Genomic DNA, 27,016 nt, shown 5'->3' with positions numbered 1-27,016 from the left:
TTATCAAGAATAATTACATTAATTTTAATTCTGTACATCACTTTTAATAATTATTAATGCACAGTAAAATATATTTTTTAATTTAAACCTTAGATTAATACATTTATATTTTTCCACTAAAGTTTAATGCCAAAATTATATCAATAGTGCTGAAGCATTTTTTCTATTTTTAGTTCTACATTTAAAGTAAATATAGAAAATTAATTTGCGTTAATATTTAACATAAAAAGAATTTTGAGTTATATACATTTTAAACATTTTCCCTGTCATTTACAAAAGGGAGACTCCACAGTCCGCTTTCCACAGCACCACACCGAACCTACCACCTCACGACCCCAGTAAAAGTGCCGGCTTGTCCCAGTATCCTGGTCTCTCCTGCCTAATAGTTTCTCTTCTATTCCGGTGTCTGCATTTCCACTGTCGCATACATCACCACATCCATGTGTCCACGTCTACCGAACCCACTATCTCTCCAGTGTCTACGTCTTCCTTGTCAGTTACCCACTAACTCTTCCTGCATTAGCTGCCAGTGTCAGCATCTCCCACACCTCAGCACCCTCTGGTTTCCATCTCGCTGTCAGTATCTCCCTTGTCCCAGTACCTCCTTGTTTCTTGTCGCAATGTCTGTGTCTCCCCGTCAGTGTCCATGCCTCTCCTCCCCCACGATCAATGTCTTTGAGCCCTGTCCCACCTGTTCTATTTTCTTGCCATCCCTGGTCCAGAAGGTCCTTCCATTCCCTAGTGGGGGCTTGAGGTGTCTTCCAACCTAAGTAGGGAGGGAAATCTCCCATACCAGACTGCCAGCCTCTCGGATGCTCCATTAGCAGCCCCAGCATTACTTGGGACACAGAGGCATCATCTCCTCTGCACCAGTGTACATTGTGTCACAAAGCTATCGGCAGCGCGTTGCCTAGGTGAGGGGTCTAGCCGTCCTGACTCCCCATAGTCTACACTCCACTGCTGAAGTGGCAAGACCTTCCCTGTGTCAGTAAGAAAACCTCCCCTAGGCCAGTCTATGGGTCCTTAAATACTGGTCCCCAGTACCTCTGTCCTGTGTCCTGCTGTGACTGCACCGCCATGATGTTCACTGTGAAATATGCTATTAACCACACAACTGGTCACTCCTTTCCCCTGTTCTCGATACAAGGAACTTGTACCTACAGCAATGAATAGGGGCACTCAGCAATTGCTGGATCTTATACATACTAACACAAACTGCTATGGAAAAACTCGCAATGAATCCGTTAAGGTGTTGGGGGAAAAAACGAGTGGGCACTTAATTTCTCCATAATCAGCTTTATTCTCAAATACACAATGGCGTGTAGCAATGGAGTTCTGAGCCATGACACCTGGTTTTTGACAGAGTGTTAATTACTGCGGACTACCATAGAGGAAACGGGAATTTTACTGATAACAGGACAACTTCATTATGATGTAACATATTAACTATATTAGGCCTTGGGAAAGCGGGGTATATTTTGTAACAAAGCTGCTCATGGAGTAATTAATGAGCGCCCCTATAATACATGGAAGAAAGTTGTTTTTTTGACATCACCTATGGCAAAGTGGATATCTTAAGAGGGTTGCATCACACCGTTTTATTTGTAGGGATTTATTTTGCTGTCAGAAAACCCTCTTATGGCGAGAAACAGAGGTGTGCATATGCCCTACCTATGCAGAGCAGAAACGTTATTTAAAAAGGCCACCCTGCAGCAAAGAATCCTGGGAGCCACCCATCACTGTGAAGCTGTTCTTAAATGTTTTGCCAGTATTTTGTTACTTTAAATTAAACATTATGTGGCAGAGCCTTATAGTGAGAAAATATCCAAATCTTATGAATAAAATGGATTGTCGTGCAATGTCTTGCTAGAGGAATACAATGATCTATATCCATGCATCTGAGGGGAAATTTGAGGCCTCCTTTCTTATCTCCTGAATTCCTACTGTCTCTAAACCAGGAGAAACTGCAAGGGGGGGCTATGGTCTAGAGGGCAGCCAGAAAGTACTAAACCAAACTTCCTGACCAACGTTTGTAGCTCTACAAGAGTTACACCAGCCACCATCACCCAGTTCTCATAACCACAATAGGTGAGAGCATTTATAACAGGATAACCCATGCGTAACACACCGCAAAAACAAAATGATAATTCACCTGCCACTTTCATTCCATTCCAGATGGATTTATAAAGTGCAGCTCATCACCCGTGAGGGTACCCGGGGGATGCAAGGAAGTTCGAACAGGAAAACTCAGCTGAAGCCCAGCAGTTATAATAGTCTTAGTTGGTTCAGTATGGTCTTACCTGTGTCTTGTAGAATCTGAACACGGTGCTGCGAAGCGCACACCCAACAAAGCCCTCTGCGGCATCCGGGTTATGAAGGAATCGAACTTCTAGTGGGATCCCTCCATCCTCACCCAGGTCAATTGTCTGGATAAGAGTGTGTTCTGTCCAGTCCCAAACATTAATACTGTGACCGTAATGACCTGCAACGAAAATCTTAAATTAGACACAATGCAGTACGTCCAGCCACTATCTGGTTTCTTTAGCTGGGATATGTTAGCATCTGACAAGCAAGCACCAGGACTCGAAAACACACTCCGTGGTGGCAAGTACTGTTAGATGTAGCTGACAAACAATGATTACAAATTCTAAAGATTCTGAAAGGTTCAAGCAGTTCATTGCTATGGTGCTTACCCAGGTAGGTTAGTGCATGGCTTCTAAGCCAGCGCACAGCAGGTCAGTGGATCAGACTGTGCCTGACAGTTCACACCTACGGGAAGGAGAAATCACATCTCCTGAGTTCTATGCTCGCACAGAGTGCCGGAGTTGGTTGTAGTGCCCTCTGCATGCCTGGCACTACAGCCACAAGCAGTCATCGTAGGCTGCACTGAGGTACCAAACCATTTTAACATGACAAAGCTGGGCTTTGCCGCTGCCTGGTTAATTTCCCAATCCTCACTCTTTCTCCCCATTTCCACAGTGCACTATCTATCCACCTCAACATCAGAGCATCCCTTCCCACTATAGTTTACCATTATAGAGACAGGCAGGAAAATGTCCCTGTAGTGGACTGGAAGAGGGTAAGATTCTACATACGTGTGAGATGCCACAGCCGGTGTACACAACCCCTTCCTCCTGTGAGCGGCGCCTTCCCATTCTGACTAGGCACGCGCACTCTTAGCATCTGAGCCTGTGATATGGCAGATATTGTGGCAGTCTATATTTTTGAGTAGGTATTTTTTCATTCTGTTATTTTTTAATCCACGTTTTCACCTTTGCCCTGGACACTGAGTGGCTGGCACAAGTAACAAATACAGGGGCCTAGGACCCTGCAAAGGACTAGAGGCATCGAAGGACTTAGAAACCAGAGCAAGAAATGCAGATGGGGTTATGGGACAGAGCCTCAATGCAAGCCTATGGGCCACATGTATTTTTCAAGGAGGAAAAAAACACAAACTTTTAAAATGTTTAAAGTTCATAGACAGCAGCCTACAGCACTTTGCAAGTAAACCTGTCTCTGAAGTCACACCCATGTTCATGCATGTAACTTTCAGGCAATAATGAATTGCAAAAGACTGAAGGATTGCAGTAAGAAGCTATGCACTCCTGATGTCCTTATCACTGATGCTTCAAGCATCATCTGAATGTAAGGGATACAATAAAACCACGTGGCATGATAAGAGATTTGTGATCATATTGTGACTACTTACACTCCATATGAAAGCAATACCTAGGATAAATATAATCAAACGTGAATGTGGAAAGGACATTTGGGTGTCATTGTTACCTACTGCAATTTGCATGTATCTTTTCATTTTTATAGAGCTTAAAACTCACTCATGAGGAGAGTGTGAAAGAACACATGACAAGCTACCCTGGTTTGAACATTCAAGCGCGTACATTTCACTCTCAGCGATTCAGTGGAACGCGCTGCCTGTAAACAACACAGGGGATGGTTGTGTGTACCGCGAGCATAGGGTGGCTAGGGGTCACAGCCGCACACTGGGGCGGTGGCGGCCTTTAGCAGTGATAATCATGAGTAACCACTTCTTTCAGCCACGAAGCTGGGGATCCCTAGGATGAAGCTACACTTAAGCCACACTATCTGCTGAGGCTAAAGTAAGCGCTGGAGTGTGGCAGGGTATAGGGCCAGTGCTGGCAGGGTGGATCACTGCAGAGATCTGCAGGCCAGCTCAACTACCATCCTCCCAAGGTATGTGAACTGAGTTCCATTAAACTGGGTAATAGCTGAACTTTGATCTATAGTGCGCAGTGACTTGAAAAGTGTAGCATGATGTGCTATATAAAAAGAAGTGGATACTCCTTGCTTCTGCTACCAGAAGTAAACAAGCTTCAGTGCTGCTCCCCTTAGTGAAGAACACTCCTGCTCCGCAGTCACCCAAGAGCTTATGCACGTGTCTCTTACCAGCATTCACATCGGCCGGGTCAAACCCACCGGCCAGGACCTTGGGCACTCCCCATTCTGTGCTGATCATGACGTTGTGGCGAGGCTGGTACCAGAAATCATAGCCGAAGGCTGCAGCGTGTCCATCCTTCTCCCAGTTTCCCTTCACCTCAAAGGTTTCTCCATCAAGCAGGATAAATCCACCTGCAGTAAAATGAAATGGGAGGGAGCACAAGGCATGAGCACAGTGTGGAAGGCATCGGCGGGGTGCGCAAGGCATGAGCACGGTGTGCAAGGCATGAGCAGGGTGCGCATGAAAAGGCATGAGTAGTGTGCACAAGGCATGAGCAGGGTGCGCAAGGCATGAGTAGGGTGCGCAAGGCATGAGCAGGGTGCGCAAGGCATGAGCAGGGTGCGCAAGGCATGAGCAGGGTGCGCAAGGCATGAGCAGGGTGCGCAAGGCATGAGCAGGGTGCGCAAGGCATGGGCAGTGAACACAACTACAGTGCAGAATGTACAAGCTGGAGGGAGAATGATTTTTACAAGGAAGGGTTTTACCTTGACAGTGTAAGCCACTAAAGAGATGAAGAGGTGGGTGGTGTCAAAGGAAGGCCTTGTCAATCCATTCAATGTCAGCTTAGACTGAACCCTACTTCCTCCAGTAAGTATTAGTTTAGGGAGATCCTTTCCATGTCCATCAACACAGTCTTAGAGTAAACCCAACCTACCACCGAACCATTACACTCAGTTGTGATTGCACCCACCTACCTTCATAAATTACCTGGTTAGGCCAGACCTAACCCACTTCCATCTAGTAACATTGTAGCCAAAATCTTCCAGCTCCATCCAATTTCACTTTATCCGGAATCTACTCCACTTCTATCCAAAGGTAGTTTGGATAAACCCAAAGTTATCTCCGTTCCATATAAGAACAGACTGAGCCCAACTCGTATACATTCCATATGGGTATTTACAGAGCCCAGCTCATGTCAGTTCAATGTTAGTACATACTGAGCCAATTTCATATCCATTTCGTACTAGTCAAAACTGAGCCAAACTCCTATCTATTCAATACAAGTATAGACTGAGGGCTCCTCACATCCATCCAATACGAATATAGACTGAGCCCAGCTCAGATCCATTCAATAGCGTATACTTGCCCCACCCAACTCAATCCATTGCCAGTATCTCTTAATACATAGCAACTTTATTGAGCTTAGTACCATTTCTATAATTGCTAAAATATGTGTTAGCTTAAATACTCAAAAAACAAGTGAAGCAGATATCTGTTTCTTGATTTACTGGCGCCAACAGATTTAGTTCACCCCAGCCACCAGCCCCTCTCTTGCGTCCCTCCCTCACACACATTCACAGAAGAAACAGAAACTAAAAGCCATCCAACACTGAAAAGGGGGCACACAAAATCCTTGCATGTGTTAGAACACAAGGACGATATGGCTACCAGAAACACATAAACCAAAACCTTCACTTTATATTCCTGTAGTTGGCTAGAATGAGGGTATTTAGTGGATATTTAGGCATTTAACTGTTTGAGAGCGGACTCTGGCGCGGCACAAGCAGCAGCAAGGTAAATTATTGAAAACTTCAGCTGCCGTAAAAATGGAGAAGCAAACCTGTCATCTTATGATTTTGAGGTTGAAATGTTCTGGTACTCTTGCGAAAGAAGTACATACCAAGGATGAGGTCTACTTTCTACCGAGCCTTATAGACTAATAATAGCGGTTTCCTCGCCCTCGCTCTGAGGATAGCCCCCCAGATAAATTAAGAAGTTCTATAAAAAGGTGGCCATGGAAACTAAGCAGGAGGATTAGACGGGACAGGAAATATTTCTGACCTATCCAACAAGCAATGACCAAGCTAAAAGGCCCTATGTGACCTACTAGATTTGCCATTATTTTTGGTTATGCTGTGCAGCATCAGTAAAAATCTAACCAAACTGCTTTTTACCTCAGTGCTGGTAGGATTGGCAAAAAGAAATATGATAATGCGATACGCAAATATCATCACCACACATGCGTGTGCCTACTAATTGGCGTGGGTGCCATTTTTTTTTTTTTAATATAGCAGTCCAATATAGATAACCTGTGCAAAACTATGTTTTTTTTTATTTATTTTTTATTTTTAAAGCGGAAAGGACCAACAGCATATGGCAGCTGCTGGGCCCTCCAAAAAACATATACCACAAGGGTGGGGGAGCAACGAGGAGGGGGTGGGAGAGAAGCAACACAGAGAAGGCAGGGGGAGCAACGGAAGACGAAAAGAAGAATTAAAACAATGTAAAAAATAAATAAAAAAAATTCTAAGAAGAGGGAAGTATTGGACAGGATGGGGCGGAGAGTGAACACCACAGAGTGCGTGAGGGGTATAGAACAAAAAAATAGCACGCGAGAGAGCAAGGATTTGAAGAGGGAGGATGCAGCACACAAAGTGGAGATGCTGAAAACATACGCACTTTCACGGGGTGCTTAAACAAAAGAAAAAAGAAAAAAAAAAAAAAGGAGTTCCCTAAATGTGAGCAGTTGAAGGGTATAAGTAAGTCAATCAAAAGGATGGTAAGAGGCAATGCCCAAGGGGAGTAACAAACATAAGTAGAGGAAGGCAAGACATCAAATAAGAAGCAAGCAAATGAAGGTGACGATGAAGGCAACCAATAATTTGTAGTGGGCAAGCTCTAAGCCCACTGTAAGTTTTGGTATGGTCCACAAGAGTTCTTTCAAAACCATACAGCTGAAAGCTGTCTAGAAGGTGAGACTAAAGGAAGAAACAACTTGTAAACAAAGTATAAATACCAACCCTGTGTCTATGATCGGAGGCAGTCATACCTTTGGCGTTGCCAGATGGGTCTCCCATGCTGCTGATCATTATCTCGCCACTTCCTAGACAGTGCGAGGTATGGGGGTTTGCCAGGTTGCATTTCCAGTAGACATCAACCGGCTCCACAACCTGCAGAGGTAGAATGCAGATTGACCACGGATTCTGAAAACAGCTTTCGGCTCCTGCCTTCCCCCTCTCCATCATTACATCACCTAAAGTCACATTGGCTGGAGTAAATTCTACCTCTTTTGTTTTTAAGGTATAGAATGAGCACTTTAGTTGCTTATTCTCCAGACATGAGGTTACCGCTTTTAGTTGTGTTGAAACATGCTTTCTGGTAAAGCAGACGAAATGGATACATTGGAGTGCATAATGTATGTTGGATACCGCATTCCTTCTATCATTCGAACATCCACCCCATATAAGCTTAGTCGAAGTCCTTGCAGTATGTCCAATACAACACAATTTTCATTTACATTTGCCTACAACTTTTACATCCCTGCTTATTACTACGTTGCTGCTCCACAGGAATTAAGTAACTGACCTAAAATGTGAGCACCACAATTTTTAGACCAAACATAAGCAATAGACCTGTTAACAAAACTGCATGACCATTGTACGGTTGATGGTAGAAGCCTCCAACATCCTTATAAGCAGATGCAATCAACTTTCCTAAGATCATAATGTAAAAAGGCCATCAGACTTCCCCCATGCCACTCTTTTCAGCCCCACGCCTTACAAGAGTACCTTGTGCATCTTGGGAGCTCGGGGGTTTGTGCCTACATCTACCACGTAAATGCGGGAGGAAATGAGGCTGGGCAGGATGAGGCGGTTACGCATCTTTGTTGGATCACCATGGCAACTGCTGCAGGTATTCCAGCCCGAGTGATGGAGCTCATCGCGCAAGTTTGGCATCGGCAAACGGTGGATCACCTGATGAAGCGGAGAGAAGGGTTAAGGCATCAAACTATAGTGAATGTACAAAGAAATACCATCCAACAGTTTCTGTCTCCAGGCCCCCTCCTGTCCGCATATACATAACCCTCTTGCTCTAGGTAGACTATATTGCCTCTCCTATCTGTTCTGCTCCATTTCCCCAAGTACACACTGCACATCTGCAATGAGCGCATGGTTGTGATAGGTTTGCCTTAACACAATTTAAAGAGTGCGCCAGAGAAATCTGGCTTTTTGTGTGCTCTGTATGACAATCTGAATTGGACACTGCTTCCATATGGCGATGTAAGCCAGCACGCTTAGGACTTCACCAGTAGCGATGTCAACCTATTGCAAGAAGCCTGGAAAGTGACCTTTTTTCTTTAGTTTGGGGTGTGCTCCGGGTGCTTCAATTCTAATTTACCTCCAGCACTGACAATCACATCCTTACATCTTTCCTCCACTCTAGAGGCAGCTGCAAATTAATCCCTGGGTTCAGAGTTTAGGATTCTGTCAGGGATTTTAACTCTGTGCTGCTGTGGAACAAGAGCTGCCACCAGATATGCCTCAACAAGAAATCAGAGCACGCTGGGTTCTACAGTTTGGGCTAGCCTTCCGCCCAGGGAACCACGTCATACACACAGATCCCACTCCCAATGATGATTAAAAGCCCCAAAAATCGGAGACTGGCCTAACCTTTATATAGGGAGGGATACTAGGCGTTGTAGCGCAGGGGCACAAGTAAAAGGCCTGTGCCCTAGAAAATGAATTTACTTTTGCCACCTTCTTCCACTGCATTGCCTGGGTTGAGGTGGCACGTGCCACCCACACTTTGAATGGGGGTACATTTTGGACGGTCACCTACCATTAGAGCACTGTTCTGATGATGAGCATTAAAGGAAGAGAGTGGGCATCTCCAGAGGACCTGCATGATTGTTTAGAAAACTGGAGGAACTGCAAGTCTATATGGAACTTCACAAAAATAAAAACAGACTGCATAACCCATACAACCCTTTAAAGTCTGACGGACAGTGGGCGTGCCTTCGCTTCTGCTTGTCTGCCCCACTGAAGACAGGCCAAGCAGTCTACTTACACAGAATCAAACACTAGGGAGGGAAGGTTGTGCATTGAGACTCTACCATACGCCACATCCCTGCCTACTTTAGGCCAGATGTATAGTACCTGGCTGTAGGTTGGCGATTTCGGATCAACATCGACGGTGGCCAAATAGTCCGGCTTCTCTATTCCAGTGGATCGGTAAATGCAGGGAAGGTACACAATCTCCTCCCTGGGGCCTAAAGGCAAAAAGAATGATCAGCATTAACCTCTCAGAATTTTTTTAAGCCAGTATTCTTTGTTTTGTAGGAAGGTCTTCCCCAAGACATACAAAACAGGCACCACAAATTGATTGATTTGCTCACACAATGAACAGCTACTGTTCAACAGGAGCAAGACTAGCTTCCATCACACACAGAACCAATAGTGCACAGTAGCAGCAGTAAAACTGGTCAAACACTCAAATCATGTCCATGCAGCACATGATAGTTACTGGCAGACTACACACACAAGATGTACACTACATGCTGCAGAAGTACAACCTTCTGTAAACTTATAGAACAGCTGCAGGTCAAATGGCTGCAAATCAAGCTTCCCTCACACGCAGAACAGGTCAAGTAGGGGAAACCTCCATGCAAGCACAGACCAGACAAACTACATTTAAGAAAGAGATTCCTCCAAAAACTTTACTCTTCGTTCTGGATCAACAGCGGGACAGTGCTTTGATTTAAGTACATTAGAACCCGGACACTGCAGGCAAGCCCTCACCCCCACACCACCAGCCATACATAGACCGACAAACTTATTGGTTGGAAGGAGTTTTTATTACAAGTTATTTATGATATTTTTACATATAACTTCACCATAAATCACTTCAAATAAACTTTTTCATATTTACAAAAACATAAATCACATCCATAAGATATCTTCAGTAACCATAAATCATTTACTTATGACAGGTTCCCTTCCTGTCTTGAACCACCATTTGACCACACAAGTGAGCCGTACCTCACCTGTATCCCTAGGAGGGGCGGTTGCCCTGACTACACCGTTCCTTGTCCACACACTTAGGGTTCCGCCCCCCTGCCAAACACCAATTTGCCTAGGGGTGTAACAGAGCGGCCAAGAGCGGGAGCCCCATGGCCCCCCAGTGATCTGGGCTCCCTACCCCTTAATCTGGTGTGTACTTCTGCAGGTTGGCTCAGGACTTCAGGATCCTATCTCTGGTGTTAACCCGGGGCCCCAGCCTTGGGGACCCCTCTGTTGCTCCTGGTTACTTTAATACCTCACTTTCCGGCTAATACTTTCTACACAACCTAAATTGATCAGTGTAGTAGTAGGGAAAGGTGTGGAATACATTGTAACGCGAAGGGTTAATTAGCTTGAACAGTGTAGATGAGCGTGATGCCTGCCGAAGCCAGAACAACGTGAAAGAAATTCACGATGTTCGCTTTCAAGCTTGTTTTCTTTTGACATTCCGTAGATAAACTTATTCGCAGCTGCATGTGTGAGAAACAGGCTGTAAAGGAGAGTCAGTCTCAACCTTGAGAACGAGACCACAGTAAAAGATGGAATGAAAACAATGGCCAGGGAATGGCAAGGCAGCCAAGAGACATATACTGATAACATAGCTAGAAAATACTGGAAGGGGGTAGAATCCAAGCTTCAGGTTATTTAAACACTGAAAGGTGGGTGAGGGAATTTTGAAGCTCGCAGATGGAGTTATGAAACTGTCATCTTCAGACCCAGAACTGCCTCCCTGTTTTGCTGTTCCAAGACCGTGACGCTCGAGGGGGAGAGAGGTCCAAGCGGGCGGTAGAGGGCTTCCCAGCATTCGTGGACTAAGTTAAGTTCCACCCAGGGATGAAAGGCTTTTTGTTTCTCTGCTCTATTATTATGATTGATTATTATATTTGCACTGTGTTTATAATCTGAGAAATTCAGCTTGTTTATAGTTTTTTTCCTGCCTTACTGAACATCGTAGTGTGAGTCTGCCACAGTAATTGAAATGTGCATTTTAGTGTGCAGTAAATCAAAGCTTATCTGAAGTATTCAACTCGTTAATATTCTGCTCCCTGAACATCATAGTGTATCACATGTTGGTATACAGTTATTCCAAGTTTATATCTGTCAATTAACTCTTTACTCAGATGTATGCATAGATGCTCTTTGTAGTGTACTTATATATAAACATTTATATAGATTTTTTTATTTATTTACTATTCTTACTCTGTTAATGAACTCTTTGTTCATTCGTATACATAGATACTATCTGTAGTGTACATATATATCAATAGATGCTTTTCATTGCCATTCTTATTTCACTATTGTTAATGGGCTAAATGCCTGCATTTACCTGAAATTATAGTAAAGCTAAATTTATTCATAATTGGCGTGTGGTCCTTCATTGAGCATACTTATTGACTTATACCGAACAGGTGTCAACCAGCCACCTGGATAAGACATAAATTAAGGAGATGGTGGGTGGGACAACTGCGAACTGACCGAAACTCCAGCCGCCACAATGCAAGAAGGCCGAGCCTTCCTGGGGGGTGGGGGGTGCTTATGTAACCCCCCACTGGCATGCGGCGGCTGGAACAGGTCGGAGCTGGCGCAGCCAAAACGTTCACCATCCTAAACTTCCGCCCCCACACCTTGCGAGGCGTGGGGGCGGACGTAACAGGCCAGCCCATCGCACCACTAGTGCAAAGGGTTTCTTGGGCCTCGGCGGTCCCGACTTCTAATGGGCCACGCTCCCCCCTCTTAGGGGGCGCTCTTCCATAGATTACAGAACACCATCTGATTACTTTACCTTGCATCTGATTAGAAATGCATATTGTTCACACTACTTCACTCTGCCTTCGATAACAGATACTCTCATACCTTTGCTTTGCATTGGAACACAGAAAGAGTCTGCCTTAATAGCTTACATCCCTGCACACATTATAGATTGCATCAATGTAGATGCAGTTCGATTATGCAGTTCAGCACTGAGTGCTTTATGCAGTGCACCTTACTGCAGTGCACGACTTCACCTCAGTTCCAATGCGACTGCCAAGTAAAGGGAACGCAGTTCATTATAGTCTCCTGTCCGGTGCAATCGAGGTGACGTTGGTGAAACAGTTTTTAAAGGGCTGGGTTAAGATTGTTGCCTAGGACAAAATGGAGCCTTGCACCCTCTAGGCAAGAAACGTCATAACTTAATAAACAATAATGAAGACACGTTTCACATCGAGTTCTGCTATCAGTTCCAGTAAAAGTGGATGGCTGTACGAGTTTATGAGAGAGTTGTGACTGTGGAAGTATGGCGAACTGACCACATGTTATGCAAATAGGCACCTTGGCAAGGGGCGCACCAGTGGAAAACGGAAGAGCTCTTTTAGGTTTCAATAAATCTTTTGAGTTTTTCAATTGTTATGGAACATCACCTCATCCACCGAAAAACTTCCCAACCCCTTTGACAGTGATGATGTTGATTCCCTGGTTTAAGGCAAACTTGGCATTGTTCCCTAGAAGTGGACTCTCACATCCAGAATGTTCTCAAACTGCGTTTATCTGTAAGGCTCTGGCCAGACCGCCCGACGCACCAGGACTGCGTATGTAACCTTCTTCATGCCCAGTATGCGCCATATTCTATAGAATCAGCCGACTGTGGAGATAAGTAGATTCTAACCCATTGCTAGGATGGATTTTTTGATTGTGAGCAACCTAATGTTACGTAGCTGTATCCAGTGGTTTTGTCTTCCCCATTTAATATTAGGCATCCAGCCCAACAGGAAACTGGCCAGAGTCCTGGGCGTTTTAGTGCATACAGCCGATTGCATTCACAGAAAAAGATCTCTAGCTGTGGACACTCCCATCATACATGGTTTGTTTGCCCTTTTTGGCCACAGTCTCTACACCAGAGATTCACAGAGCTTTCTCTCATTGTATGAAGTCTATGAGGGGTCAAACGCCACTAGAGTAGGATCTTACTAGCTGTTTTTCTCCCTTTTACATGGACGATCCCTTTGTGCACTTTGCTGAAAGTTGGCTTCCCACTGCTCCTGTGATAGGTCCTCATCGGGCTACTTTCCCTGAGAATCTGCGCTGCACTATTTGCGATGTTCTTCTCATTCAGAATTAGCCCATGGATCCAGGATACGAGGAGTGTCTTCTTTTAGTTCCATTAATCATCATTCTTCAGATTCTGTGAGCGGCCGATGATAGCCTCTTTAATTTGTTTCTGTGAGGCACAGTGTCTTATCTTTGTGTATCTGTATTATTTTGCTTCCGTAAACCGTAGCCTGCCTGATTGTTGTTCAACAGGTTTTACCTCACCCTAAAGAAACAGGTCACCAATTTCAATGCACAGACTCCCGCAAATTCTTACATTTCCCCTTATTCTTGCATTGTTCCTCCGAGATCTGTTTTCAATGTCCTCAAGTTTCTTTCCCATTATAAAGTACGCCTCCCACAGGGTGGTCAGTTTTCCTCTGAGGAATTCCAGTTCCTCCTTTCTACCATTGTTTGATTCCTCCAGCGTGAAAAATATCTGGCCTAAGTCATTCAAATCTTTTTGGACGTCTTGCTTTTTTTCCTTGGGTATCATGTAGTGCAGTGAAGTTGGACCTGAGGCCCTACAAGGAGTCTTCCAGGAACATCCTAATTAAACAGTCATCTTTCACATGCTGGGTTGTTAATGACGTCTCTCCTCTGTGATCTTCTTGCTTAGCGTTCCTAAAGAATTCCTCGCAGGTCGGTGCACACTTTTATTTTCCAGCAGACTTAGTTTTTTTGTACAGGCCATTCACATGTTTCACCAGAATACTTGCAAACGTGCTGAAGGAGCAGCAAACGATAATATGTTGTGCAGTGGCGCCCTCTGTGTGAATTCAGCGTTCGTTGTAGGCGTCGGAGAGCTAAGTCTGGAACCAAACATATATGGACAGGGGTACACATAAGGCTCAACTTCATTGTGCCCCTAGGCAAACATTCTCTGCAGTCCTCTCAATTTTCCAGTCCAGGCCTGTAATGTCCATTATGTGACCATTTTTATTCCATGGTGTCCATTATGTGACCCTTGTAATACCATGGTACCCATTATGTGACCCTTGTTATATCATGGAGCTAAATATTTTGATCAGTGCGCGTTAAGTGCTGGTCTTCCAGCAACGCATGCCCATGTTTTCACGCGTAGCTGTGACTGGAGCGGGTCTAGCTGTGTACACTTCATTTGGCGTTCTCTCTTGTTGCAGATCCCATTCATGTAATAACAATGCTATCATGTTTTGCCAAAATGAAGAGAAAAAGTGCTGAAGTTAATCAGGTTTGCCTCCCAAAACCTAGTAGCAGCTAAGATGCATATTCATAGCATGGATATTTACACACTCCTCTAAATGTTGCAATGTCAAATTCTGTACTCATTTACTATCTACTTCGCAACAAATGTGGGACCAGATATTGCTTCACATAGGAAGGCATGGAATTGCCCTCTGGCACCACTCCAAGTGTCATCACTCACAGGACAGAACATCTCTCAACAAAGCACAATTGTGCAAAAGTTAACGAATTTCACATGGGAGGGTTCCTTGTGTAGCAACAATCATTGCGTGTGTTTCAGCACAATGTTGCATGAAGGGAGCGAAGAAAATGGGGTTCTCCCTGTAATGTGTCCTAATACATGGTGTGTTAAGAAACCTTTGTCGTCTTAGGGCCACCCTTCAAGGAGTTAACTAGATTTAGGAGTTATGCATGCACAGGGGTTCATGACCTTGGGTAGAGTTTCTCCTCTTGTGAAGGCAGGCCAGCAGAGTTTCTTTAATTGAGAAGATATGTTGTGCGAGACACTTGCAGAGGGTCACAATACTGAGTGCCCACCAAGGAAGCCCTCAACGTACTAGAAAAACTGTTTCACCTCAGCACACGTACTAGGTTTCCTTCACACATATTATCGGGGTTGGTGAATTGGGGCATATTTCAAGATGGAATTATTGCACTTTTTCAAAAAACTGATGGTCTTCCAAACTCCTACAGCCGTGCAGCCCGACCTTTGAAGGAGGCACCCGAAATGGAGAAAAATGCACGTGCTTCTAAAGACTACTTTGCACCTCAAGCCCTGCTCACCTCAAGATGCCCTAAGATGGAAAAAAAAGAGTTGTATCAAAATATTATTCTATATTAATGTTCAGTGGTTATAAATCTACATGCACTATGTGAGACTTAATTTGGATTTACAGTGAATGGAACCTTGATACAAATTTATCAAAGGCAAAAATAATGGTTGCATGCTGCTCCTATTAACATAAAATACTATTTAAGCTAGTTAGGTGGTGCCAAGAGTTGTGTTTTGGTCTAGCTCTGCAAGAGTCGTGTTTTGGTCTAGCGCTTTCAGCATACTTCAGACTAGTTAGATCAGATCCTACAAGTGATGTTATCCGTGTCCAAGCTTGACCAAGGCATTTGCAAAGTGCATTTGAAAGATCACAGTGCTACTGGAGAGATATGCCAAGAATAAATCAATGACTGAGTTAAAAGCTCAGGGATTTACACGCTTAGAAAAATACCTCTTTTTCACAAGATCTAGGGGCTGGTGGTTTACAGTTAGCACATTAGCCACCCTCAAATGGGGATCTAAATCTACCTGAGCAAACAATGAAGGTCGTACCCAGGGAAAGAGGCAAGTATGCCTTCACACTGGAAGAAAACTTACAGCACGTAAGGATCATTTCTCTTTGTGTTTTTCTTTTAGAGCCAGCCCACATTTTTGGGTTTGTTTTCGGAAAATAAAAAAAAATGGCAATCCAGACTGCCATTATATGGTGGCTGTCTGACAATAGAGTTTTACCAAAAGTACTTCCAACTTGTCAGCAGAAGCACTTCGAGCGAAACCACCAGCCACCCGAGCGACAATTTCTTCCTTTGGCAGATGGAATGCTGTGGGGGCAGTGGAAACAGTGTCTCCCATGTCCCAGTAGCTTGTCTGTACCTTATATAAATCCAAAAGTAGTTTTGACCATTAATGAAGTACTGGGCAAACATAAAACCTCTATTTGTTAGAACAGTCACTAGTCAGAAACAAATGTCATTTACCTTTCATGGCATCGAGGGGAGTCTTGTAGCCAGGTCCACACGCACCGCACTTTGCTTTGGAGGCTTCAGAGAAAGATAGATAAACAAACAAACTGTTAGATACAGCAACGTTTCTGGGGCATTGCTTACAGAAAGTTAACAAAGATGCACATAGTATCAGAGAATCAAACTGAAAACGTACCTTCATGGTAATTAGGATCCCAATACAATTTCTAAGCTGGAATTTTAGATACAATGATTTTCAAGCTGGGATCCCAGAACAGAGTTTCAAACTGGGAGCTCCAACAGGAAGAATGGAAGGCATTTCCACATTGAGATCCTTAAACAGGAAGGGTAGTATGGAATGTCAACTGGGCATCCAGGACTGAGTTCTAAACTTGGATTTTCGAACGGAGTTCCCTACAGTGGTCCAGGGACGGACATTCTAATTGAGATCCAGGGATGGAGATCCTTGGTGTGGTGCAGCTATGCAGTGGAAACCAGGACTCAGAGATGGAGTTGTAAACCAGGATGCAGGGATGGAATTTCTACCTGGGATCCAGGGATGGAGCTTCTACAGGTCACCCAGGGATGGGGATCATAAATGGGAACCAGGAATAGAGATCCAAACTGAGATCCAATATATAGAGATCCAAACAGGACACAGGGATGGATTTAAACACAGATGGAATTCCAGACTCTGTTTCTTGTTCTTCTCGCACATCACCCGGCAAAAGGTATCCATGATTTGCTGCCAGACAGGAAAGGAAACGGTATCCGATGCGGGTATGACAGATGCGCAGATTGTGGGCCAGTTAGAGACATGGGGAAAGAAGAAGTGTGGAGCTAGTGACAAAAGAATCAATTTTGGTGAAGTAGCTGCGACCCATTTTGTTGACACATTTGAAAGTGTGTTGTAACAATTTGATGAGGGCTCGTTTGTGTACAGGGAGTCACACCTACTTCTCCCCCAAAGAGTACAGTTCTGAATCCCCAGGGTCTACAGATCACGGATTTGACACCCATCATTTGCAAAATTGCCACCAAAAAAAGCTGTTCTAAACCAGGCACCAAATATGTACAGCTAAGTAAATATTAGTGCAGAGTCTAAAACTGAAGCTGTATACTTTGCCTAGGCTGACAGCACCTAAATTAGTCATTTTTGATCACATCCCTCGAGGTATGTGCCAAGAGCTGAACACAAGAGCAACATCAAAATATTCTTGGGCTGGGCTTGAACGAGAGAAGGGACAATGTGATCATGCCAAATGCTTCTATCCTTTGATGACCTTTGTGACAGAGAAATTTATACTTTTTTTTTTGCTAATTATACTTCATGAAAACTCAAAAAAGTTTGTTAAAAAAATATTCTTGGCTGCTATGAACCTGCAAAGACTCTTGGTGAGGATAAGAAATTTGTAAGTTACAGAAAGAAAAAAGGACAGCTATCAAGATCACTCAGTAGTCATTTAGCCATATATCGACTTTCTGCACACTGTGTCCGGCACCTAGTTACACATGAGAGTCATGGCAGCCAGCTTCTATTGTGGTGCAAAGGTGGATTAGATCTAGTTCATTCTGGTTGTGGCACCCAGAATCTGGCTAGCGATAGTTTCCCTGGCAGCATAGCCATTGTGGTTGGTGATTGCTGGATAAAGGTTTGCAAAACTGCATACTTTTTTGGCAACCTTTTTAAGCAAATTTGCACCTCACATGAAAAAGGCTAACGGGATACTGGCAGGAAACTGGTTAGAGTAGAAAATGTATCCCGATAAGGTATCATCTGTGTAAAACCAGTCTTCTGTCCTGTTGCTATCTTGCAAAAATGTTTATTTTATGCAAGGTGCAGGCTTGTTTGAAGACAGTTACACCGAATTAGGTAATGTGAAATGTCAACATATTTTGTGCATTGGGAAATTCAAACTTTAAAAAAAAAGAAAAAAAAACAACTGGCCAGCTTAATTAGAGCTTCAGTCAGGCCTACTAATTAATGGCTAAGACAGATCTTGAGGTCCAGCATCTCCTTGCTGCGGCCATCACTTGGGGGCTACAGAGACTGATGACCCTTGACAGCCTTGTTGTAACAGAGAGGTAACATCAGTGTTAGCGTATGTTTCATATGCAGGACCCTCACAACCGATACTCTAAGGGGCCATTCCTTGAATACGCAAGCTTCGCTTTATTTCTAAATAGCAAAAGTAACTTCTTTATGGTTGCGTCCCGGGCGTAGATATCAATAGTGCAGCAGGTGCAGTGGCACCGGGGGGCCCTGGCCCCAATTATGGCAATACTTTACTAATCATCGAGTGGACATGGGGCCCTATTTCCTTTTTTGCACCCGGATCCAAGGCATCCTTGTAATGCAACAGTACCTACTTCAAATACTCTCTATAACTGGACGTGGACCGCCCACGCTTCCATCCATTTAGTCCATTAAGATTGAACAGGAAACTGACCCTGAGAATTAAAACAGCTGTTTCCAGCTTTGGAAAGAGCCTCACTCTAGGGAGAAAGGAACGTTAACCAATACCTCCCTCCCTCTCTTTGCTTATTCAAACGAGATTAGAATCTAACCGCTCAGAAATGTAATCAGACTGTGGCACGCAATATAAGCAAACAGTGCAACACAATGTGTATTAATGCCAATGGAAAAGCAAACTAAGGCAAACAGTAGCACGCAATACAGGAAACAGGATAGACCACTTTACGCCCCGTGTGCGGCAATTTGTACATGCTCTAACCCTCAGGTAATATGAAGAACAAAGGGGTAGGATGCTATCCTGATCTATTGTCAAATTACAAGTTCCTCCTATCACCTTTTTGGTACCTGATGTACCGCCCTAAGTGGCTGGGGTATGTCCAGATGTGGGCGCCATGCTCACCGTGCCACTGGAACCAAGCTATACCCAACTGATAAGGCCTTATCAGGGATAAACCAGTCCTAGGTTGCTTTGTTCTGGCACAGTGAGGGCCTGGCATTTCAGGCTGAACTATCCCCATGAGAAGCAGGGTCATGGCTGATTTGATATGACTGTGTCCAAACTGAGGAGGCATGGTGAGCAAAAGAACAATAGGCTAGGATGCTACCCCGAAGGATTGCCACTGGTTAGGCAAATTGCAAGCATTCCTCCCATCACTTTTTGTGTGTCTAATGCACTGCCCTAAGTCCCAAGGGTATGCCCAGATGTGGGTCTTGTGCTCACTGTGCCACTGGTACCAAGCTATACCTTGCCAATGAGCCCTTATCAGGGCACAACTGGTCCTAGGTTGCTTGTGTTTCAGTTCAGTGGGGACCGGGTCTGGCAGGTTGGGCTGGACCGTTCCCATGAGGAGCTGGGTCATGGCTGATTGGCACATGGATGTGTTCAAACTGAGGTGGCGTGGTGAGCAAAAGAACAATGGGTTAGGATGCTTCCCAGGGCTGTCACCTGTAGTGTGTTTAATGCTGTGACAAACCCCACAAAGAGGAACATTACATTTAAAACTATGTGACAAAATAAATAGTAGGGGTTTTAAATGGTGAATTCTCTGGCAAATGCAATAGGAGGAGGTTTAGTAAAGAGGTCCCTTTTTAGGTCAGGCCGCAGTGAATGCTTGGTGACTTTAGAGAGAAACTTTATGTTCTTGTCAATGTATATTTTGGGGCCCCATAAAATGTCTGATGAACCTCTAAGCCGAAACTACATGGCCATATTAATATTCAAGCGAATATCCTTAACTTATTGATTTATAAATGAGAGGATAAATACATATGGCTCCCTGTTTTATTTTGGAGTGACCTGACAAAGCCTGTAAGCCTTACCTTGCTTATCTCAAAATGCTTTATGTGTTGCAGTTGCCCATATAAGATCATTACTGGTTTCTAAGATTAGAAGCTATTGGTGCACAAATTGTCATCTGGCACTACGCAAATAATGGGAACAGACTAGATCTACCAGATTAGATATCCCTTGTTCTTTTTATCTGTGGTGCGTGGTGTGCACTCTAAAACAGTGGAAGACCCCCCTAAGAAGTGGTTCAATTTGCAGTGGGCGTCAAGAAATGAGGACAAAATCTCAATTGTATGAATTGAATTATGATGATCTACTAAGCGGGCTTGCCGCAGCAACAGAAATGGTTGCGATTAACCTGAAATGCAAGAAAGAAGATCATCTTTCTAATGTAATAAAACTGACAAATCAGGTCTAGTGAACTAGTGAAACAGGACTAGAGCAGGGAGTTCGCAGGCATATGCTTTGGTGCAGTAACTTATCACTCGCACTATAAGCGGATTCTTCAGGTACGTTAGAAGTTAAATAGCTTAAACTCCTGAAAACTCTGTAATCCAAGAACACAGAAAGCCTGCTAGCTGTTGTGCAAACTACAGCCAAATCACATTTGGAGGCCGCAGATAGATAGCAGTTGAGATTTGATGGTTGAATGCAAAATGAACAGCCTTTATGACAGCTTAGGGGTGGCTGTACACAACATGGCAGTTCTGGCCTTAAAAATAACAGGGTGCCAGGTTATCAGGAAGACATTTAGCACCTGGAGGGCCAACTTGCGTCAACCCGCTGAGTCAAAAGAGGTTTTGCTCTTCAGCACCCCTATCTGAAGATCAGCAAAGACGCAGGCCTTGTGCTTTTTTGTCAGACTTTTATGTTTAGTGCATACAAAAATCCCCAGTACATTGTGAACACATATCATCCAGGACCCAATGTAGCCTCACAACTTCAAAGAAATGATGAAAGGTGCCAGTGTGGTGCTTTCCAGGGCTCACAAGCACCTACCTACAGGTGTATTTAGTTATCATCAACACTTAACTTGTATTTATAAAGTAAACAGTGGCAGGTGAAAAAACTTACATTGCAAGAAAACTCGGAAAATCCATTTCAAACTTTTTAATGTTCTAAATTTAAAATAAATCTGTGGAATGTGCATGATTTTCTCGGTTGGTAGTATGTGCAGGCCTGTTTTTTCAGGGCGCACGGCTAATAAATTCAAGGAGAGCGTAGTCCTGTGAAGGTCTCATATATTTACATACAGTTTTAGTTGACTCCTGTTAAAGACCAATTGTGTACAATTCTAATACTTGGAGTGGAGTTTGGGTCCGTCTGGTGTTTGGCTTTCATGTCAATCTCATGTGTTTTCCTCACAATTGATGGCTTTCTCTCCTCTTCTTCGCTTTGTTCCCCCAGGACATGGATTCTTCACAATCCTTTTGAATGGATGACTTGTATCCTTCCATTGCTCCACATCAGAAGGTACTTTTTTGGTTTAAGCACTCCATGGGAATGCATGTATTATTATAATTTTCTCTCTCTCTCTCTCTCTAATTTTTCTCAAACTTACCCAACTCCACCACTGCTCCCCACCCCACTTTAAGGCATCCTTTTTTTCATTTTTTATTTTTTTTGGGCGACTTCGAAAGCAGCAATTTGCTGTTAAGCTGCTCACTTCATATATAGCGTTTTCATGCATTTTTACAGTTTTTTAAATTTACTGTTCCAGGATGGAGTCACCATCTTAAAATGTAAATTGAATACAAAAAAATAAATGCCACAAAGTTAGGATGCGTAAGTATGTGTGTGTGGGGCTTTATGCTATCATTCTGGTACCTTTGTAGCATCTGAAACTATCACAAGATGACGAATGAGTTCCCCGCTCTTGAACCCTTAATAAAAGTAAAAGCACTTTGTGCCAAACTGCTGCCCACTCAAGCATACGTTTCAGACGCTATTCTTGGGAGATGTTCTAACCTACTTGATAAATTCTTAGTTAGCAACTAATGAAGGGTTTTTTCCTTCCAAAACATGCTTCCCTAGCACAAATGCAACTGGAGTTCAGCATATCCAACCAAATTCTGAATAGACAAAGGGCCTTTCTGAAAACTTGCTTCAAGTTACACTCTGCAACTGTGGCTACAAATTACAAGTATATGCAGTTAGTCTAGAGCCTGGGTTTTTCTAAATCAGTCATTACAAAACTTACAGGCAGCCACGCTGTGGGCAGCTCCTGTGACTTACAACTTTTGAAAAGTTAGTTAGCAAAGTGATGTGCCAAAGTTCACAAACAGCAAACCGGGACCGCAAGCAGTTTTAAGTGCTGGGATCTCAAAACCAGTTAGACAAAAACTCATTCAATATAGGCCGGGTGGTCTGCCAACCCTGGACTGTATGCCTGGTAGGATATGGAAAAGCGCCAACTCGCTCTGCAGGCTGTGTCAACTGCACAGAGAAACAATTGTCCACATTGTCTGCATTTGCCCAGTTCTGTTGCCAGAACTACGTGCATGACTAAAACCAAAATTCCGGCTACTGGGCATATGCTCCTGCAGAAATGACCTGCCTTAAAGCAGAGCACACAGTCTGTCAGCGAGTTTTGTGAAATATATGCAGTCAGTAGAAAAACTACTGAGCACCTGAGTTTCCCGCAAATGACTGCATATTTCAGGTATTTTATTGGGCACCTGCAGAGTCCCTGTCTCATCTTTCCTGTCTGTTTTTGTTTTTATTTATAACCACTGGATGAATAAGGTGGCTCTATCGCCCAATGAACTAACAAGCCGGTACTATGCACTTTAGGTCTTTTTAACACCACTAGCGATGAATTGGAGGACCAATCGGAGATTATGATCCATTATAGCTTCCTGACGGAAATTTAGAGAGCAATGACTATAATCTTGGTGGCTTCATCAGTAAATGAACTGCCACCAAGGAATCTCTTACTTTACTAATGATGAACTGGAGAATCAATGATAACCTCTATGAAGTTATGTGTTGATTGTTATACTCTAATTTCATAGCATTTTTATACAATTATGATTTGTATAAAGATGAATGCACACATTTTTAGAGAATGTTTGTGATTCTAGCTAATAGTAGTGATGTTTGCAGTTTTTTGCATGTATGGTTTTAAATAACTAAGACATGAATACATGTGATATCTCCTGAGAAGTGCGAGAGGAGAGTTCATACTTATACCCATTGAGTGCTTGGGTTCTCTGCAGAGACTTACAAACAAGTGCAGGCATTGTGCACTTAGTACTTGAGTTCTGCTGAGCTGCAGTAGTATTGTACTAAATGTATAGAGTCCTGCTGAGAAGTGTTTGATTTGATATCTTAGATTCCATAATTATTATTGTTATAATTAATAGTTTGTAAGTTTCGCGTTCCAAGATTCACGTTCAAGCCAAATTGCAATGATGATCCGGTGTGTTGTAGGTCAAAACTTTGTATCAATCTAACCAATAAGCGGGTATTCTAATTATATTTTAATTTAAGACGGGGCTGCAAGGGACGCAAGATTTTGGACCACGCCAGCTTTAGATGGTGGGAGGAGGGCTGTGAGTGGGTGTAGCCTAAGAAAAGAAAGCGCCCCCTGCTGGCAAAACTTCAAAACATAACCTACCAACTCTAAACGTAGCCACTTCCATCCTGGCCCAGTCAGCGGCCCGGTCACTGTGCGCTGTAGGACTTATGGCGGACTAGGGGTGCGGCTTTTGAAAGTGCAGCAGGGTGACCTGGAGCCAGTGCTGCGAGGGGCCCGCTGCGCCCCAGTTATAAATGCAGGTCAGTACCTAATCACTGTGATGGGGGAAGGGGGAGCATTTTGCTGGCTTGCACCAGATCCCCTGGAATCCTTGCTAGGTCTGAGGCAAACAGATGACACTGTGTGTAGCTCCCAGCCCTCTGCTTCTCTCCAGGCTTGAGTGCAGGCAGAGCTTTGCCACAGCAGGAAGGGAGCGTCCCTGGTCCTCATCAGCGGCCCTAAAACTTTTTTCACACAGGCCCATGCAGACACTCCCACACCTTCCAACCGTGTGGAACCAAAGTATTGTGGTAAAGGGTATGACGTGTTATAAAAATGCAATTAAGTGATAAAACACCTCCCCGTTTTAACCGCAGCTAACGCCTCACTTTGTGAGACAATCAGAGCAGGTTACACAGCTCTCAGCTTTAAAAGGCTGTAGAGAAAGTATTCTGGGGTTCGAACAGCACAATAAAAGCATGTGGTTAACTACTATAGGCAATTATGTGCTTAGCATCACTGCCAGCTTTTAACTCTTCTGTAACGAGCACGTTTTCTTGGCCTGGCAATGTCTCAGTTCGTTCACGACTGGCCAGGGCTCTTCGTCAGGTGCACACTTTCAAGCGACACCGCCCAGAGGCTGCAAGCATGAAACAAGCTCTGGCAAAGCCAATAGGTCTGGCCTCGGTCACCAGCCTAATGGATTTGTCAATGCTCGTTTTGCAAAACTCTAATTATTGTGGAAGCTGCCGGTTTCTCATCAATCTGAGAAAAAAAAAAACACCTGAAAGTAAAAATATTTTTGGTATCGTGAACCAGGGCACTATTTTGTGAGTGGATGTGCTCCTTGTGAGTTGGCGCTCTCTCAGTGACGTCAGCCATTGGCGGTAGAGAACTGACCGCTTGCCCCACATACTTATGCCGTAGCGTGTGGAAAAAATCTGACAGACACAATAAAAGACCCATGGATGAAGAGGGCTGGCTGATTACCCCTTTAAGGAAGAATATTATCCATATAAACTTAGAAAAGTAAAAAGGTCTTGGCAAACACCACCCAAAAGAAGCAAATAAACTTAAGTTTCTAGGGCTGACCAGGTTGGTAAGGCGTATACCTGCATGTGCACGAGAACAGGTGAATGACAAATTCCATTTTAAGAGCCCAATGATTTACGTGCCTGGAAAAGAGGGCATGAGCTAGTTGTAAATATGGACTTTGGGATGTCAATATCAACCCTGTTCTAGACTGCTGTTAGCTAAAGTTATTTTTCTCCCTTTCAGGTTTAAACGGACATTTGAAGAGGCAGGTGACACTCACTGGTGTGACGGGACAGCAAAACAAGTGTAACTGTAGCAACTGTGCTCCTTAACCCAGCGTGCTCCTTACCCCAGCGTGCTCCCACACGGAGTCTAACACCGGATTACAACCGGACTCCATGTTCCACCTCTGGTGCCTGCTAACTAGCCGGAAGAATTTGCCCATTTGAAAATTGCACATTTTTTTTTACCATATGCTAATTGCCAACCTAGTGTCATAACAAAACTGGAGGGGACCCCCATGCAAAACAGATGGAGGGGCCCCCCACGCTCCGGACCCAGACAGGAGCTCTCAGGCCAGGAGCCCGCTGCCTATGCACAGTGCTTGGCCCCCCACCCTCGCACAGGGGGGGACTATTGTTACGCACTGTGCAAACCCTGCACTATTCTCCCACAGACTTTTGGGCATTAAAACCTGAAGAGAATCTTTTTGACATTATGTGGCCCCATGCAAATGAGGAAACACTTTACTTGGTCAATGCGTCCATGGGGTTTTATAACATGAGCACAGAGGAAAGCAGACTGTCAGGAGGCGCACTGACAGTCAGTACATCCCTCCAAAGGGTGCCCCAGTTACCACCTGCATGCGGGTGCAGTGACGCACTGCACCCTCTTGCAGAGGACCTCTGGTACTCCTTGAAACCCAGGTCAGTTGCCGCATGCACAGTGAAAGGCTGATCGGCTGCTTCAAACATCCAGCTCAGTTTTCACAAACACGCTGCCCCAGGCCATGCACGAGCCGCAGCGGTGCTGGGGACAGTGCATTCACGGTGACAGGGAGCGATGACCTAGTCTAGTCCCGGCGCACCCATCCTATCTGTGAGCATCAGCCACGGTGGGTTAGGGATAGGGAAGATCTTCCTTAAACTGTTGCAAGAGCATTACAAGACCTTTGTGGTTGCCACTCAAGTCAACAACTTTGTGGGTGTTCACCAAATTTGCACCAAATGACCTCGATGCTCCACTGACCTGCCCCATCCTTAATGACTACACTCGCTTGTAACTCCAGCCCCCTCACACATACAATAGGCATACTCAAGTGCATGTACTTGTGCAGTGCTAGAATGCTTCTGAGTATCTGCAGGTAATGCCTGTTCATGGAAGTTCAGCCCCCCCACCCCCAAGGCCTCAAAAGATGTTGTCACAACTAAAGAAGCCAGTGCTGTGGTTGCAATTACATGTAAAACAGCTTACATGGATACATTTATGGGCCGCCCCCAATATATTTGGGCAACAAAACCCCACACATGGCGACCCTTTGCACGCACTAAGACCGAACACCCATCATTTGACAACGCTGGTCCAGGAAGCAAAAGTCAAGACATTTCGATAGTAATGATACCTTTCACCTGAAAAGAGCAAGGAATAGCCTTGGTTGAGTAAATACAGGGAGTGCAGAATTATTAGGCAAGTTGTATTTTTGAGGATTAATTTTATTATTGAACAACAACCATGTTCTCAATAAACCCAAAAAACTCATTAATATCAAAGCTGAATATTTTTGGAAGTAGTTTTTAGTTTGTTTTTAGTTTTAGCTATGTTAGGGGGATATATGTGTGTGCAGGTGACTATTACTGTGCATAATTATTAGGCAACTTAACAAAAAAAAATATATACCCATTTCAATTATTTATTATTACCAGTGAAACCAATATAACATCTCAACATTCACAAATATACATTTCTGACATTCAAAAACAAAACAAAAACAAATCAGTGACCAATATAGCCACCTTTCTTTGCAAGGACACTCAAAAGCCTGCCATCCATGGATTCTGTCAGTGTTTTGATCTGTTCACCATCAACATTGCATGCAGCAGCAACCACAGCCTCCCAGACACTGTTCAGAGAGGTGTACTGTTTTCCCTCCTTGTAAATCTCACATTTGATGATGGACCACAGGTTCTCAATGGGG

At 44.0% G+C, this 27,016-nt stretch overlaps 1 protein-coding gene across 3 annotated transcripts in view; it reads right to left on the bottom strand.

Annotated features, from left to right (window-relative positions):
* SELENBP1 (selenium binding protein 1) overlaps nt 1-27,016 on the bottom strand; it is a 104,488-nt gene that overhangs the window by 56,499 nt on the left and 20,973 nt on the right. For all 3 annotated transcript variants that reach the window (XM_069218343.1, XM_069218344.1, XM_069218345.1), the window contains exons 2-7: nt 16,300-16,362; nt 9,355-9,467; nt 7,987-8,172; nt 7,248-7,368; nt 4,426-4,608; nt 2,301-2,482 (exon numbers count right to left, since the gene is read on the bottom strand). In XM_069218343.1, the coding sequence (XP_069074444.1) occupies nt 2,301-2,482; nt 4,426-4,608; nt 7,248-7,368; nt 7,987-8,172; nt 9,355-9,467; nt 16,300-16,362 (848 nt within the window). The remainder of the gene's footprint in view (nt 1-2,300; nt 2,483-4,425; nt 4,609-7,247; nt 7,369-7,986; nt 8,173-9,354; nt 9,468-16,299; nt 16,363-27,016) is intronic.

Source organism: Pleurodeles waltl, chromosome 12 (assembly GCF_031143425.1).
Source record: "Pleurodeles waltl isolate 20211129_DDA chromosome 12, aPleWal1.hap1.20221129, whole genome shotgun sequence".
Taxonomy (NCBI): Eukaryota; Metazoa; Chordata; class Amphibia; order Caudata; family Salamandridae; genus Pleurodeles; species Pleurodeles waltl.
This window is presented reverse-complemented; position numbering and strand designations above follow the sequence as displayed.